General features: G+C 36.8%; 3 protein-coding genes across 3 annotated transcripts; 2 read left to right on the forward strand and 1 right to left on the reverse strand.

The window, feature by feature from the left end:
- Positions 1-4,841: 4,841 nt before the first annotated feature.
- Positions 4,842-7,685, forward strand: GCK72_001283 (uncharacterized protein; the record flags this gene model as incomplete). The annotated part of the gene is made up of 8 exons (XM_053722899.1): positions 4,842-4,861; positions 4,909-5,005; positions 5,088-5,327; positions 5,375-5,473; positions 5,716-5,792; positions 5,919-6,384; positions 6,480-6,716; positions 7,395-7,685. The coding sequence occupies 8 exons, from the start codon at positions 4,842-4,844 to the stop codon at positions 7,683-7,685; spliced, it is 1,527 nt and encodes a 508-aa protein (XP_053591544.1).
- Positions 6,908-7,887, reverse strand: GCK72_001284 (uncharacterized protein; the record flags this gene model as incomplete). Its single annotated transcript, XM_003111280.1, has 4 exons — positions 6,908-7,129; positions 7,174-7,356; positions 7,401-7,707; positions 7,757-7,887. 4 exons carry the CDS (start codon positions 7,885-7,887, stop codon positions 6,908-6,910), a joined length of 843 nt encoding a protein of 280 aa, XP_003111328.1.
- Positions 7,888-7,953: 66 nt separating this feature from the next.
- Positions 7,954-14,833, forward strand: GCK72_001285 (uncharacterized protein; the record flags this gene model as incomplete). The annotated part of the gene is made up of 16 exons (XM_053722900.1): positions 7,954-7,995; positions 8,410-8,477; positions 8,525-8,681; positions 8,729-8,923; positions 9,421-9,628; positions 9,674-9,816; positions 9,986-10,490; positions 11,549-11,701; positions 11,752-11,865; positions 13,378-13,523; positions 13,574-13,881; positions 14,105-14,168; positions 14,215-14,328; positions 14,400-14,460; positions 14,504-14,649; positions 14,696-14,833. 16 exons carry the CDS (start codon positions 7,954-7,956, stop codon positions 14,831-14,833), a joined length of 2,562 nt encoding a protein of 853 aa, XP_053591545.1.
- Between the last annotated feature and the right edge of the window lie 236 nt (positions 14,834-15,069).

Here is a 15,069-nt window from a genome sequence, read left to right on the forward strand (position 1 = left end):
AATTTTTTTAATATCGTGTTTCTAATCTTTCTGAAATACCGTTTATTTTCTATAATCCAATTCATCTTGTCCATTAACCCTATAACGATGATCCATCACCCTTTTCATACTTTTGGTCCCTCTTTTTTTTTTGTAAATTCTCAAAAAGAGGTGAAAAGAGAAGATCCAAAAAAGAGTCCAAAAAAGGACTGAAGAAATCAGAGAAGCCACAAGAGCACACATACAGAAAAAAGTATTTTGATTTCCATATAGATCAAATTTCACATTTCCCCCTCATCTTTTCCACCATTTTTTTGATTTCTCATCTGAATTTTCGATTTCTTTTTTCCGTTTTTCTTCCCCCCTCGTTTTTCATTCCCACCCCCAATTTCCTTCCCCTTTCCCAATTTTTGCAATTTTTCTTCGTTTTCGTCCGGAAAAATAACTTGTCGTTTTGGTTCGAGAGCCCAGGCGTCAAAAAGTTATTGAATTGACGTTCTTCGTCTTCTGAAGTATTTTTTGGAATGAAGTGAGAGTGTGTTTGTGAAGAAGAAAAACGGAGAAATTGGTTTATAGATGAAGAAGGAGAGAAGAAGGAAAAAAGAGAAAGATTTGCAAAATAACACATTCATCTGAAATTGGAATCGGAAGAAGAAGAAAAAAGAAGAAAAAAAGAGACCCCCAGCTAGTTTTTGACACATTTTCAATGCTTTTGAACGACAACTTGATTGCTCGTTTTCTCTCGGTTTACCTGAATTTATGATTTCCGGATTTCCTCTTTTCGAAGGATTCGTAAAACGTTTGTGTTCATTCTTACTCATTTGAAAGCCTTTCATCCCAAAATTCGAAATTCGAAATCTGAGATATATAATTGAGAATAACATGGGAAGATACGGTATAGAACAGTCTTCATTACAGTAACCCGATCCAAAAGTCAAATGAATTTTTACTCTCTAAAAAATTATTTCTGTTCACCTTTGTTCTGAACTAGTTCTATTAATTCTCCAACTTTGATTCTATTTTCTAAAAATAATTTCAAATTTTCAAATCAAAAAACGAGAACTTGCTTGATCGTTCCTTCTATTTTATTCTCTTCCCTCTGTCTAGACACTGTTTTTTTCTTGTTCTTCTTCCGAATAATTCATTCAATCCGTCTCTTTTTATTGCAATCATTGTTTTATTAGTTTCACTGATTCTTGGTAAACTTCATAAACTCTGTCTAGCTTCCGGACTGAGACAGGTGAACTTGGAAAGAAACAGGAAAAGAAATAAAAATGAGTCGCCGGCATAATTTAATTCTCTCTTGGATACCTGAGTTTTATAGGTTTTTCATTCGGAATTCGTTCTCTTGGGAACAGAGTTTTAGAAACTTTGTTCTAGTTTTCTCTATTTTTATAGCGGTTTCGGTTTATAGCGATATTCAGAATTGTGTTCCAATAAAACTGTAAGAAATATGTAAAGAAATAGAAAGTCACAGGGAAAATATATTGTTTCTGATAAATTTCTGTTAAAAATCTAGTAGCCTCAGCCTATATTTAATTTATCAATCTAGCACATCCCCACGAAAAATTCTTGTTCAAGCCCGTTCCCACGTTCCGCATTTTCTTGTTTTCTGTCTATTTCTGGATGTATTCGAAATCTCTAGAATTCATAAATACTTTCCCAATTTCTTCATCCGTTTTCCATCCATTTCTAATATTCCAACTCCTTCAAAACGTCCTATTCTCCAACGCTTTCATCCAAATCTTTTGTCCTTTTTCTTTTCCATCACTCCTCATTTTTTCGATATCTGTCTAGTTATTTTGTTGCTTTTTTTCTCCTTTTTCTTTGTCGGAGGACACAAAAAAGTAGAAAGAAAGAATAAACCAAGCGTAGAAAAAAAGGAGTTATTTTGTGAGTTTCCGGAGTTGTTGTCGAAGAAGAAGAAGAAGCAGTAGAGAACAAGTTGTCCACGTGTATGACACGGAAGAAGCAGACGTATGAAAGAGAGAGAGAGAGAGCACATGCCAACTCCAACAAGTTCTTATTTTCCTATCTAACTACCCCTTTTTGGTCCCTTCTGTTTTTTTTTCAAAAACCTGGGATCTCCTGGTCTAACGAGCGTTTAGAGGGGCAATGTCTCTTCTGGAATTTCAAGTCTCAGTCACAGAATTCTGAAATCTTATATTAAGTCTTCGTTACAGTAATCCCACTAAAGTTGTACCTGAAATCAGATTTATTGGGAACGAACTATTGTTTCGAGAGACAACAGTCTAGACTAATAATATTTTCAAGCTATTCGAACATCGGCTAAACGAGTTTTGTCCCTGAGGAAATCTGGCAAAGAATCAAAAATACCCTTCATGAGGCTCTACCTTCGATATAAAACTTGAGCTATGTTTTTGTGTAACTGTTCTCGAGAAAACTACAATGTCCTCGTATGAAATGTAAAATGTTTTTGTATTTAAATCTAATCAAGGATATTATTGGAAGTAATGCTTCTTGAGATTCCCATTAGTAGCGAGAACAGCGATCAAAACGTTTGTGGGTGAACACATCTCACTTAGTATTTTTGTTTAGCAATGAATCTATAAACTTTAAATTTGGAAATCCCAACGTCGCCTTTGACAACTAAAACCATGAGTAAATTAATTAGATTATAGAAGAAGAACTCTCAAGTCATCCCCCAACAAAATAGCTCTAATTAGTCTTTTTTGATCTTCTGTGAATTCCCGAAAGTTCCTTACTTTTTCCTTAACATTACTGATATTTTTACCTTTGAGCACTTTTCTACATGTCTCATCAAATCAACTCAACTATTCTTCTTTTTCATGTTATTAACTTTTTCTATTCGTTTCCTCCGTCCCAAAATTGTACCACCTAAACTATTACATTCTTCCGATTGCCGTCCCCCCCCCAATCAGACATAACTTGTCTATCTCTCTCAGCAGTTAAGGGGTTGCCCAATCTTGTTCCAATTTCCCATATCCGCAGGCTCGAATATGATTAACCGGAAAAGGAAACACTTAATCTGCACATTACTTTTTTCTGGATTGAGAGCAGCCAACCACTCGGCACAAATGTCATATCGCATTTGTTGAGGATTCCGACATTCCGAATTATTTTTCTGTCTGATACGAAATGACGTTTATGTCTTTTTGAGGATCTTCTGATTTTCTTTACGTTTAGAAAGGTTGTCTGGATTACTCTTTTAGATTTGCTCCTAAACGAATACGACCTATTTTTGCAATTCAGTTTTTTTGTATTTTTTGAAAAGCTCTGTCTTGTTTGGCCCCGTCCACGTTTATGCAACTTACTTCTGAATCTCTTGAATGAAAAGATATCAGAAGTACTTTTCTAATCTAGAAAGTTCAATGAACGACTTCTGAATACCGTTTCACAGACTCCGCCCACTTTTTCTCAAAAACATCGTGCTGTTATGATTGGTCCACGAAGATCCATGAGTTATACAGTGCCATGATAAATCTGAAGTTAGCCATCTACAGCCCTTATTTTGAAACCTCTGAAATTGAAACTCTCGCATCTTTATGCACCATTCTCCCGATTTCTCTCAAAGATCTAGCACGATGGATCCTTGAATTTCAACATTTCTCTTCCTCTTCTCCACTTTTCTCTATCAAGATCCATCAGTTTTCGAGATTCCACCTGTTTCCATAAGAGACCGACTCGTGCTTTCTTTCTTTCTCTTTTTTTCAACCAGTCGACCATATTGTCACCTGCTCCCCGACATAAAATTGATATTTTCCCCTCGTTTTGCATTTTCATCGAATTAAAGGAAACACCCCGTTTTCTTACCTTTTTCCGTCAGTTTTTTGCATACAGTTGTGGGAAAGTAATCCGTCGTTTTCTTCCTCTTTCTTCATCATTTTTTTCACTCATTTTCGTCGATAAACTCGTATTTGTCCAACGGACGACGAAGACGGGAGAGAGACATCGGGGCGGAAAAAGAACCGATCGTCCTCCTCTGTCCGTCCGTCGTTTTCTCCCATTTTTTGCCCCTATTCGTTTTTCACACAATACGTCTGCGTCTCTTCATTATTTATCTATCTCTCACTCATCTATACTTCTCGTTTTTCCCCTTATTTTCTCATTGCCTCCCACTCGCCCACCCCGGTTTTGTCGCCCCACGTAAATACTCTAAAAACGACACTTATTGATTATATTTTACGTGAAATCATATGTATAGTTGGTTGGAAATCTGGAATAAAACACGTGGCTGAGGAGAGAAGGATTTGGAGAAAACTAGGCCATCAGATGGGAGAAGACTGAAGAATTTAGAGGATTCTGTAGCTGGTTTCGTGGGTTTTCTTATTTCAAAAAAAGATCTGAAAACACCGAAATGAAAAACATTGGAAAACAACAAAAAATCACATGAAATCTATGAATTTTGAAGAAAAATAACAGAAAAACATGCGGAATAAAAGGAAGTTTTCGATCTGAAATGAATATTTTCGAGGTGTCATTTGAAAGTGCAAATGTTCGGTCACATGAGAATCAACTATTTTGGAGAATTCTTTGAAAAGTTGGTTTATTTTCCTATTTCAACTGATTCTAAATTGTTTAAACTCCTGAATAGATCTTTAAAATTAGAAACCACGTGGCTCCAGTGAGTTCCACCTCCTTCTCAATTCCCACCGTTTCTTCTGAAATCATCCATCTTCGTTGAAATCTTCTCTCTCGTTTTGAAAAAAGAGAAATAAACATATAGTAACGACGTCGAGCAATTTGTTTACAGAAAACCAACACCTCCATTTCGCTCCACAAATACACATTTCAACGAATGGAACTGAAGTTGAAGTCAATTGTGCCCAATTTTTTGAATTGAAAGAAGAAGAAAAACAACGAAAAGAAAGAGAAAAAGAATGGATCGAGCGAAGAAAAAGTGAACTTTCTTGCTGAAATTTTGAATAAATCGAGATCTGATTTCAGATTTGCGTCAGCTATTGATGGACTTCGTTCATTGCATAATAGAACAGAAATCAACGTGGACGAAAAAGTACAATCAGAGCATTGTCGGTTTACAAGAGTACGTATTCTGAGAGGACTAGTTTTCTTTTCTTTTGGATATCAAATCCATCTAATGAATACAGTAATCTTCCCTCGTTAAGGTTGTTCGTCACGGTCTTCCAGAAGATCCACGTTGCTGTGCATATGATCCAGTTCAGAGATTAATTGCAATCGGAACGGGAAGAGGACATATTCGGATAATTGGTGATGCAGGAGTTGATTATTTATTGAAACACGAGTCAGGTGAACCAGTTCTTCATATGCAGTTTCTTGTGAATGAGGGTGGATTAATCACTTCTTGTGGTACGGATTCCATTCATTTATGGAATTATCGACAGAAAGTACGTCTCCTTTTCTTCTTGAATCTTCCACCAATTTCTTATTTCAGACAGCTGAAATCGTGCATACAGTCCAATTGAGTAAAGAATCTGTGTCTTGTATTCATTTGCCTGTTGCCGGAAAATGGTTGTTTATTGGAACTGATAAGGTGAGTATCGTTCCGAAATAATCGTTTTCCGTGAAGAAAATTTAACTACAAAATCGTTCTGGATCTTTAAACTATGAATAGCTAACGATGCAAAGGCGCTTTACTGTACTTCTCGAATATCATACTCTTTTGACCATAGAGCGCATTTGCTTGTACTACCGTGCAAATATCATAGAGTTAGTACTCATTGAAGCATTGATGCATGTCAAATATATCTGAGTCAACTCTGTTTTTTTTTTCAGGGCAACGTCTATTTCTTATGCTTGAACAGTTTTCTTCTTAGTCCATATGTAATTAATTGGAACAAAGCTATTGATCTGTAAGTTTTTAATTATTTGATCTATACTTGAAACAAGAAGGGTCTGCAAGTTTGCTCTATTGCACCGAATTTGCAATGGAGCAGGGTTGCATCAGCATGATGAAAAGAGGACATAAAATATTTCAGTTCATGTCGGGTACATCCGGGTCCAGTTCGCCAGTTGTCAATATCGCCTGCAGAGCAAACGAAGCTATTAATAGTATATGATAAAGGAATAGTAGTTCAATGGAATTTAGCAAATAAAGAAGTTGATCGATACCCATTGGATCCCCCAATTAAAAGTGTTAATTGGCATTTTGATGGACGTCAAGTGTTGACTGGAAACGTGGATGGATCAATATCATTATACGGAAATAAGAAGTCATCTGAACCAATTCAAAGAACAACTCCACATGGAACTGGTCCGTGTCGGCCAATTCAACAAGTTGAATGGAAGCATATGAGTGAAAATGAGAGTATTATTATGTTTTCTGGCGGTATGCCAACTGATGACGGACTTCCAATGCCTGCTTTAACTATTCTAAAAGGTGGAAAGTCTGCAACTGTACTGGAAATGGATTGGCCTATCATTCAATTTATACCGCTTAATCAGGTAATTATACAGTTTATTCCACTTTATAAGGTGAGATAATAGACATTCTCAATGTCTTTTTTCTCTTGATTTGAATTAAATTCTTCCTTTTTCAGAACATTTGGAATTGTATTCCTCAATGCCCACACTCTGTGGCTGTTCTATTAAAACATGATTTCATGGTTCTTGATTTGAATCAACAGGGACATCCAGTCATTGAATCTCCACATTCAATGAATATTCATGAAAGCCCTGTGACTTGTATGGCCTATTATTCTGATTGTCCGTTGGATTTGATTGGTGCACTTACATTGGTTGGAACTAAACAAAGAAACAAGGAGTTCAGTACTAGGGTAAGAGATGTTCAGAGAATAGAAAGTGAGCCAATAATTTATGGTATTCATATCACATTTAACAAGACAAAAATACAGAACAAGAACAGATCTAGAGAAAGGAAGGCGCCCAGCAAATTATTAATAAATTAAAGTAACGAATAGAAACCGATTTTAATTTTTGGTATTTATAACTAAAGCCAAGTTGTTATTTAGTCTGACTTTTGCTTGCTTTCGGATATCGCTCGAAGTACTCGGTTTCCGGCGACAAAGGTGAGGAATCCGAGAACAGAGAGGTACTTGAGAGTTTCAAACATGTCAAATTGAACCCAGAAGAGGAAGTAGAGACCAAAAATGCCAGCGAGACCGATGTGGAAGATTGGTACCCATGGGGAAGCTGGAGCATTTTTGAAGTTGATTCCGATTTGAGCCCACTGAAAAATAGTTGTTTTGAGAATTACTTCATGTTTTCACTAACCAATCCGAAGAGAATAACCAATGGAGATAAGCACACAACAGTGAACAAATCGGAAATGACTGCAGATGGACGCTTTTCCGGTTCGCGGAATTGATGGGTGATTTCGTTGAGTGGCTCATATCTCACTTGTTGCGATTTTGGGGTTGGCTCGTAGGCAACTGGAAGAGCAGCGTCGATGTCAGCCTGTAAATATTTAATAACTTGAATCACATAATAGATAGACTCACGAAGTGCCAGTTGATAGGATTCTTGATAGTGACATCACCGACAATAAGACTGATCTTGAACTGACCGCTGAGATTGTGGAAGGATTTAGCGGCAGTGCGGAGGACAGTATCGTAGAGGTAGTTTCCATTCGCATCTGGGTTGACAACAACTACTGCATCTTCTCCATTTTGAGCCACAAATCGGAGGAAGACTTGTTGTGGTTTAACTTTGGCGTTGTCGGCTTTCTTGGCGATGTTGAAGGATACATAAAGACGTTGGGAAGCTTCGGCTTTGAGCTCTCCTGATAATTTGGAGAAAATGGCGACGCTGAAATCTTTTTTGTTATTCTCCAAATGCTAAACTCAAAATATCTTACGTCTTCAAGTTCTCAGCGTCCGGTTGTTGGTCCTTAGCCAAAATTCCCACTTTGAAGTTTGAAATGGAAACATCATCGACGGCGGCGCATGCCACGACGATGAATGTACCAAGAACGAGAAGTAGCTTCATTTAACCTGAAATTTTTTAAACTCAGATAGCATTCTTGTGGAGTAAGAAGAACACATTTTAGTGACAATGAAAAAGGGCTGCGTGGCACTGGCTCCACAAGAAATCGATGTGAGTGAGTGAAAGAGAGTGGTGCTGAGAGAGTGAAGAGACGGGAGAGTAGGGAGGGCTAGAGACGCCGAATAGGATTTCATGCATGCATATAGTGGGAACATTATTATTTTTTGGTCTTTGATGGAAAAAAATCGAATAAAAAAAATAAAACAACGGGAAATATTGAAAACCCCGAAAAGTGGAAAACCACGTCGAACTGCTCCCCGCTGCGTAGTGTTTACGGACAGTAACCACGCGACAATGCACACAATGCATCATACTTTACGCACACTTCATACAAACAAAAATAGAAAAAAGGAATAAGAAAAAGACGAAAAAACAAAATAGGATTATGGAAAAAGTGGTTCCACATGAAAAATAAGAAAAATAAAATGGCTTAAATGAGAATTAGTATTTATTTTTCTTTTTCAGGCATGGCCAGTAACTGGTGGCTTAGGAAGGGAATGTGCCACTGGACATCAAGAACTTGTTGTCACAGGGTAAAGAGTTATCTGAAATGGGATACAATTAATTGTTTGACTTTTAGCCACAAAGATGGATCCCTGAAGTTTTGGCAAGAGACAGGAGAACACTTGCAAATTTTGTACAAATTGAAGTCGTCATCTCATTTTGAAAGGCTGGAAGAAATGGAGACATCTGATAAAGTTTCCCACGCAGTAAAGTATATTGAACTCTGTTTAGAAGTATGTTACAGTATAATATAATTTTATTCTAATTTTAATATTTTTAGTCTCGTCAACTTCTAGTTGCTGGAATATCGGGTCAAGTTACACTATTCCGTTTCACAAAACAAGAGCTTTGCGGTACAATTGCGGTAGTTAATATTCCACTTTTGGGAAATTTATCTTCGAATGTTCCATCCTATGATTTTGATAAATCTCCAGTTCCAAATGGTCCTGGAAAGGAAATCAGGAGGCAGAGAAAGGTAAGGAATCCATAGAAAAATATGGATAAGATGTTGTAAATATAATTATAGTGAAAGTGGTTAACTCTATTTATTATAATCCACATGCAAGATGCAATTTGCTAAAAAACTAGGACACCGCTTCTCATGCACCCTCTCATATAATGCACCCTGAAACAGATAACATACTCTAACTAAACTGCAATATAATGCTACATGTAAAGTACTCACCCATCTACTAAGAATGTCTCCCACCAACCATTGATTCCAGAAGCTCTACCAAATTGGACGGCGACAGTTGTCATTTCAACTTTTACCAACACAGTTTGTACGAATATTAACTTTTTAATTGATTAGTCGGAAAAAGATTACAGTAGCTTTCTGAGCAACAATTCAAAGAACAATTAAAATTTGTTTGAAATCTTGCAGCACCTCACTTTTCAGATTGAATCTAGCACTTTCATTTTTTTAGCACTTCTCGATATCATCTCATTTCAAACCATAATTTTACTTTTCAGGTCGTCTCGCGAGAATCCACAAATTCTTTGGATACATCTGATTCTGGAGATGAACGAATTGTTCCATTCAAAGTACGAGGAGCTCCTGTCAAGAGGCCTGCTGGTTTTGTGCCAGAACTAGCATGTTTTGTTCCATGGCATTCGCACGCGAAAGTAGATCAGATAACAACAATTTGTTTGAATTCTTCGTATGGTATCATTGCTATTGGTGAGATTACTCTCCGTTTCAAAATCTTAATTTCTCGGTTTTCAGGAACTTCATCTGGTCTTGCTCTAGTTGATACGACTCAATGCGCCCTAATATACTCATGGACCACCAATGAATTATACGGATCGGACCCAACTCCAGCTATCCAATTAAGCATGCAAATCAGTGATGCAGCAAGTCCAATCGAGGTAGGTTTCCTATTCTCATTTCAGTTCCTAACCCTGAATAACCAACAATTGAAATCTCTTAAAACTCTGTCAGTGCACGATCTATTCTATAACTTTATTATGGTTGTGTGATCTAATGTGTGGTGTCTGTCTGTGTGTCCGTGTGTATTCGTGTTTTGTATGTTTTCAGATTGATGAGCTGGATGAGGATGAAACATTGATTTACAACTCGGAAACTGGAAATTATCAAATGAGATCTCACTCGGAAAATCATCAAAAGTCAGCAAGAAACAGTCTGACTCCGTTCTCCAATGGATTCCTCCATCCTGGAGAAATGCCAACTCGACCGAAATCTGCCAACGCATCAGCGAAAACAGGTGGAATGATGGGGTTGTTCCGTCGAAATACAGCTGAATTGGCTGCAACAATTCGAGAAAGATATCAAGGTCATCGATCAGATTCAGCGACTGATCGACCGGATGTTGATCATCGTGGAGAGACTCCGCCCCCTACTCCAAATGAAGAACATAAGGTTCAGAAGGCGAATAGAAGTCATTCTGTAAAAGGAAGTTTCATAAGAAGATTCGCGAAAGCCACGTCATCAAAAGAGAAAAAAGAAGTGAAGATTGAAGCTGTTGAGTCAAATCCAGGAATCGAGAGATCGAGAAGTTTCCATTCTCATATTTCGGAGGAAGGTAAGTTTCTGGAAATGTTTTATTTTTCACTATCGCTCTAAGTTCTCAGTAGCTAGTTGTGTCGCTCGAACATGTCATTTTTCTTGCATTCTGTTGCATTTCTGTGTACACGGAGGGTTGTGATCAACAGTCTGCAATTGTGCTCCATGGTCTTTTTGCTTGTTCGATTAGAGCGCAGTTGCTGAGTGTTGTTATTGAACCTCCTTGTACGAAAGTACCTGTCGATATATCTATTTTGCTATGTTATTAATGTTGTGAATTTCAATTTCAGTTTGCTTCCCATTTCTCTATCGCTTTGTTCTCAGAAAATTCCTGCATTTGTATTTCAAACGCATATTTGTATTCATATTTTCAGTTTCAAATGCCCTTTTTCTATCGCAGTCTGCTCTCATTTTCATGCATTTCCGTGTCTCTAGAGGTTTCTGTGTGTCATCATTGTTCAATTCAGTTCGCGTCATGTCCAAACACTTTTCTTTCAGTATTCCTGTTAGATGAGTTTTCAATCAGAGTACTTGATTGAGAACCGTATTTTGTTATGTTTTAATGTTCTCCCTCATTTTTATATGTTACGTTTTCAGAGCTCATTTCCCTCTAAATTGACGTTAACAGGTAACTCGATACGAGTTTTCATTCATGAGAAAAACGAATATTTTTGAACAAAAAATCGAGTTGGCTGATAACATCAATTTTCCCCCTTCTAATCTATCTTTCCCTCTCTTAAAACCGCTAAAAATTATAGTCTCCGATCAGTCTGGAAGCACCAAAACGGATAATCAGCGAGCAAAAACAACGATCATTCGATGCAAGACGGCCGCAACTATTCAAAACTCAATCTGTCGTTGAGAATGGATCACTTTCCAGAGGTTAACCACTTCTTCCTTTTTCCAATATTTCAGATTATATTATACTTCTATTCATTATCCTATAATCTATTTGTTATCTCATTATTATTCATTTACCTGGCACATCTAAAAGCGACGCAACTGGCGAGAAAGAAACAAAGAGCTGATAGATTTAGATCTTTAAAACACTCCGGATTTTAAACTTTTCGAATTCAGGAGATTCTCAAAGAGAGTCCCCATCAACTGGACGTCAACTGAATACCTCTTCCCCATCCACGTCATCTCAATCCTTGGAAAGATCCATTTCAACACAACAACAAGAATCAATCACTTCGCTGGCATTTATTCATTCCCATTCTAAAAAGAATGGTAAGAAATGGTTGCTGGGATTCAGATCACAGTTCAAAATATAATTTCAGACTCCAAAATGTCTCCATGTCTGTGGGTTGGAACGTCTGCTGGAACATCTCTTGCTTTGAATCTAATCCTTCCTGAGGATAGGTTCACCTCAACAATTGTTGTTGCTCCATCTGGTGAGTCCCATTTTTCAATAATCTTCCTCATACTTCCACAAGTTTTTTTTGACATGAAAGCTGAAAATCAATAGTTAGAAATCCAACCATTACCCTTTAAAATCATCTTTTCTATCAATCTTTTTCCATTTCTTTCGCTTTCACAACACACTCTATCTGTGCATTTTCAACTATCATTATGTAAATCACCCTTTCTATTTCTCTACTAAAAACCAATAATAATAAAAAGAACAAGAAATCAATATTCTAATACTTACAGCAGTTGAAGAATGTAAGTTTCCCCCCGAAGAGAAAGCTTATACTAACCGACATTCATTAGAAAGTTTTCCTTTTTTCTCGTATTTTCACTTGCCGGGTTTTCTTGTTTTCCGATGTATATGGAAATGGTTCACATGGTTTCTTCCTTCTTTCTTCTTTTGTGAGCCATCTGAATTCTTTCCATATACAAGCTGTTTAATTTTGTGTAGTTTTTGTTCGTGCTTCATGTCTATACAATGGTCTAAGCTAGCTTTCTCCTTATTTCTGGGATCCCCACTGCAGTCACTTCATTAACAATCTCCCTTATTTTTTTGCTTAAAAATTTCAAACTTCTGATTCAGCTGATTGGATTCAAAACTAAGATCGGTTTGCAAATGCGCTCTGTCGAACATTTTCCCAAGTCAAATTAACTTGCTACAAGTTAGATAGAGCGTAGTTACTGGTATCTCGTTTTTAACCCAATCGCTTAACACATTAGTTTTTTCCTCTTTTCTCTTTGTTTTTTTTTCACTTTCTCATTTTTTTAATTGGAGTTCAGTTCGAGGCCGAAAACACTGCTATTACGGTATGTTTGAGAGAATGAAACAAAAGATATTAGTCGTGCGGAGATTCTGAAACTTCGCTCCATTGAGATTCACTATGGAGCAAAGTTACAAAGTTCTGCGTGACTAATTTAGGATAAACCTTTTTTTATTTCTTTTTTCGAAACCTAATCTTTCCCCTTTTGTGATGAAAAATAATACAAAAACTAATTGCTTTTAGTAACCAACCATAACAAGTTTTAACCAAAAATTCAAATAACTGATATTCAAAAATTGCCGAAAAAAACTAATTTTTGATTCTGAAATCAAACGAAAAGCTTGCCCGATTGACTAGATTCTCTCCAAACAACCTGAAAATGATGCATGAATCCCTTTGCAGTATAGACTTGATTATGTTTTTATCTGAAATTTTATGTTCAGCTTTCCTATATTATTCATGATTTATACTATACCTGATTATGTTATCGTCTTTTTTTTCTCTGAAAATGTTCCACGCGTTGAACGAATTTCGAGGTTTGCAACAGCGCTCTACCGTACTGGATCAATTCCAGCAGAGTACATTTGCATTTCCCAATTTTCGTTCCACGTGTTTCCACCAAATGTGATGCTCTTACCCTGTTGCAAATAGTGACGTAGTGTATTTTAGTCAGTGATTAGTTATGCTTTGTGATCTGATTGCACAATGAACAGTCCATAATCGAATAGTATTCAGGTACGGTGGTAAGAATGAAAGGACAAGTGTTGAATCAATCATTCATGGATAACACTTTCTGTATTATTACACCTGCATCCGAATCATATAAAGAGGCGGCGAAAGAGCCATCTGCTCAGAGTCCGGATAGATCTTTATTGAATAGGGTAAGGGATTGGAATCTCAGAATAAAAGAGATTATTGAATTTATTTCCAGGTAAACACAAAAGCCAGCCTGGCTCCTCAATACTCGAATTCCATTGATTCGAACGATGAGATCTCTCAAATTCTGATAGTAGCTGCTGAGAATGAAGTGAAAGTTGTCGCACTGCCGACGTTCAGTCAACTATACGTACAGAAGTTTGACGAGATTCCATTAGTCAAAGCATCTCCAACACATATCCGTGGATATCCGTGTCTTATGTGTCTATCAGCTGCTGGACAGATCGTAATGCTCTCACTTCCATCTCTTCGAATTCTCAATACTTCTACAATCTTCCCGCATTCCGTGGAAATTGATGACCCGTGAGTTGGCAGTGTTTCCAGGGGAAAATATGAATTTTTAAATTGAAAGTTGTATTCATTTCGAAAAAATTAACGTAAAATCACAATGGCTCTGATGGCTTGTCAATTCATTTTGTCTCCGTTCACTAATTGTTTAAAGTTGGTTTTTTTTCTTTTAGAAAACTAACTTCCTTTAAAAAAAGAAGCTCTAATTATTTCCCTTTTCACCAGATTCTTTTTTCAGTCTGTGCCAAAGAACTGCATTCTCGGATCATGGATTGGGTGTCTACATGGCAAGTCAGACAGAGGTATTATGTTTCTTCAGGTTTCCAATTTAATTTATCTTTTCTTCAGATGGAAAAGTACACAATGTGTTCTGAAATAGCAGATCAAACGGCAGAGTCCCTCGGAGAATTATTCGTTCCGTGTGAAATGCCAGAACAACCAAAAAATAATTCATTTTTGAAGGTTAGTTTTGAAATTTAAATTAAATTAGATCTGAAGAAAAGAGAGACAATTAAATAATAAAGGCTTGGCAGGGTGTATCGTCGATATTCGGAGGAACTCCACGAAATGATCCAAACGATATTGATGCTATTCGTAAGTTCTCTCTTTTGATTAAAACTAAAAATGTTTCTTCCAGTATCCGAAAATATGGGAGTCAAGAACAGTTCGGGCGTGAATCCAATGCGAAGTGTTGCTCGTACGATTCCCGGTCCATCAGTCCAAATGGATCGTGCTCAAGCAGGTGGTGTATCTGCTGGACAGGCGGCTGCAATGGCTCTTCAGGTGAGATTTAGAAGCCTTCCGAATTATTCTTTATGTCTGATTTCAGAATTTGAATGAAAGAACGGAAAAGTTGAATGCAACAGTAGATGCTACTGAAAATCTGAAGAACAATGCAATGAGTTTGTCATCAAGAACAGGAAAACTCGTGGAGAAATATGAGAAAAAGAAGTGGTACAACTTCTAAAAAGATCTTGTAGATCAATTAGCATTTAGAGTAATCACCTCGTTCTTTTTCGTGTAAATATTATAAATTTCTTCTTTTTTTTCTAATTTTCTATTCCAATGAGCTTCGTTTTTTCAATTTCTTTTCGGGATTTTCATCTTTTTAGGACCTCACTTCGAAAGTTTTCTTTGTTTCCAAATAGAAACTATTTTGATTGTTTAAAATTATATTTCGATTAGTTTTTTTGGTATTTTTAT

Source organism: Caenorhabditis remanei, chromosome I, assembly GCF_010183535.1.
Source record: "Caenorhabditis remanei strain PX506 chromosome I, whole genome shotgun sequence".
Taxonomy (NCBI): domain Eukaryota; kingdom Metazoa; phylum Nematoda; class Chromadorea; order Rhabditida; family Rhabditidae; genus Caenorhabditis; species Caenorhabditis remanei.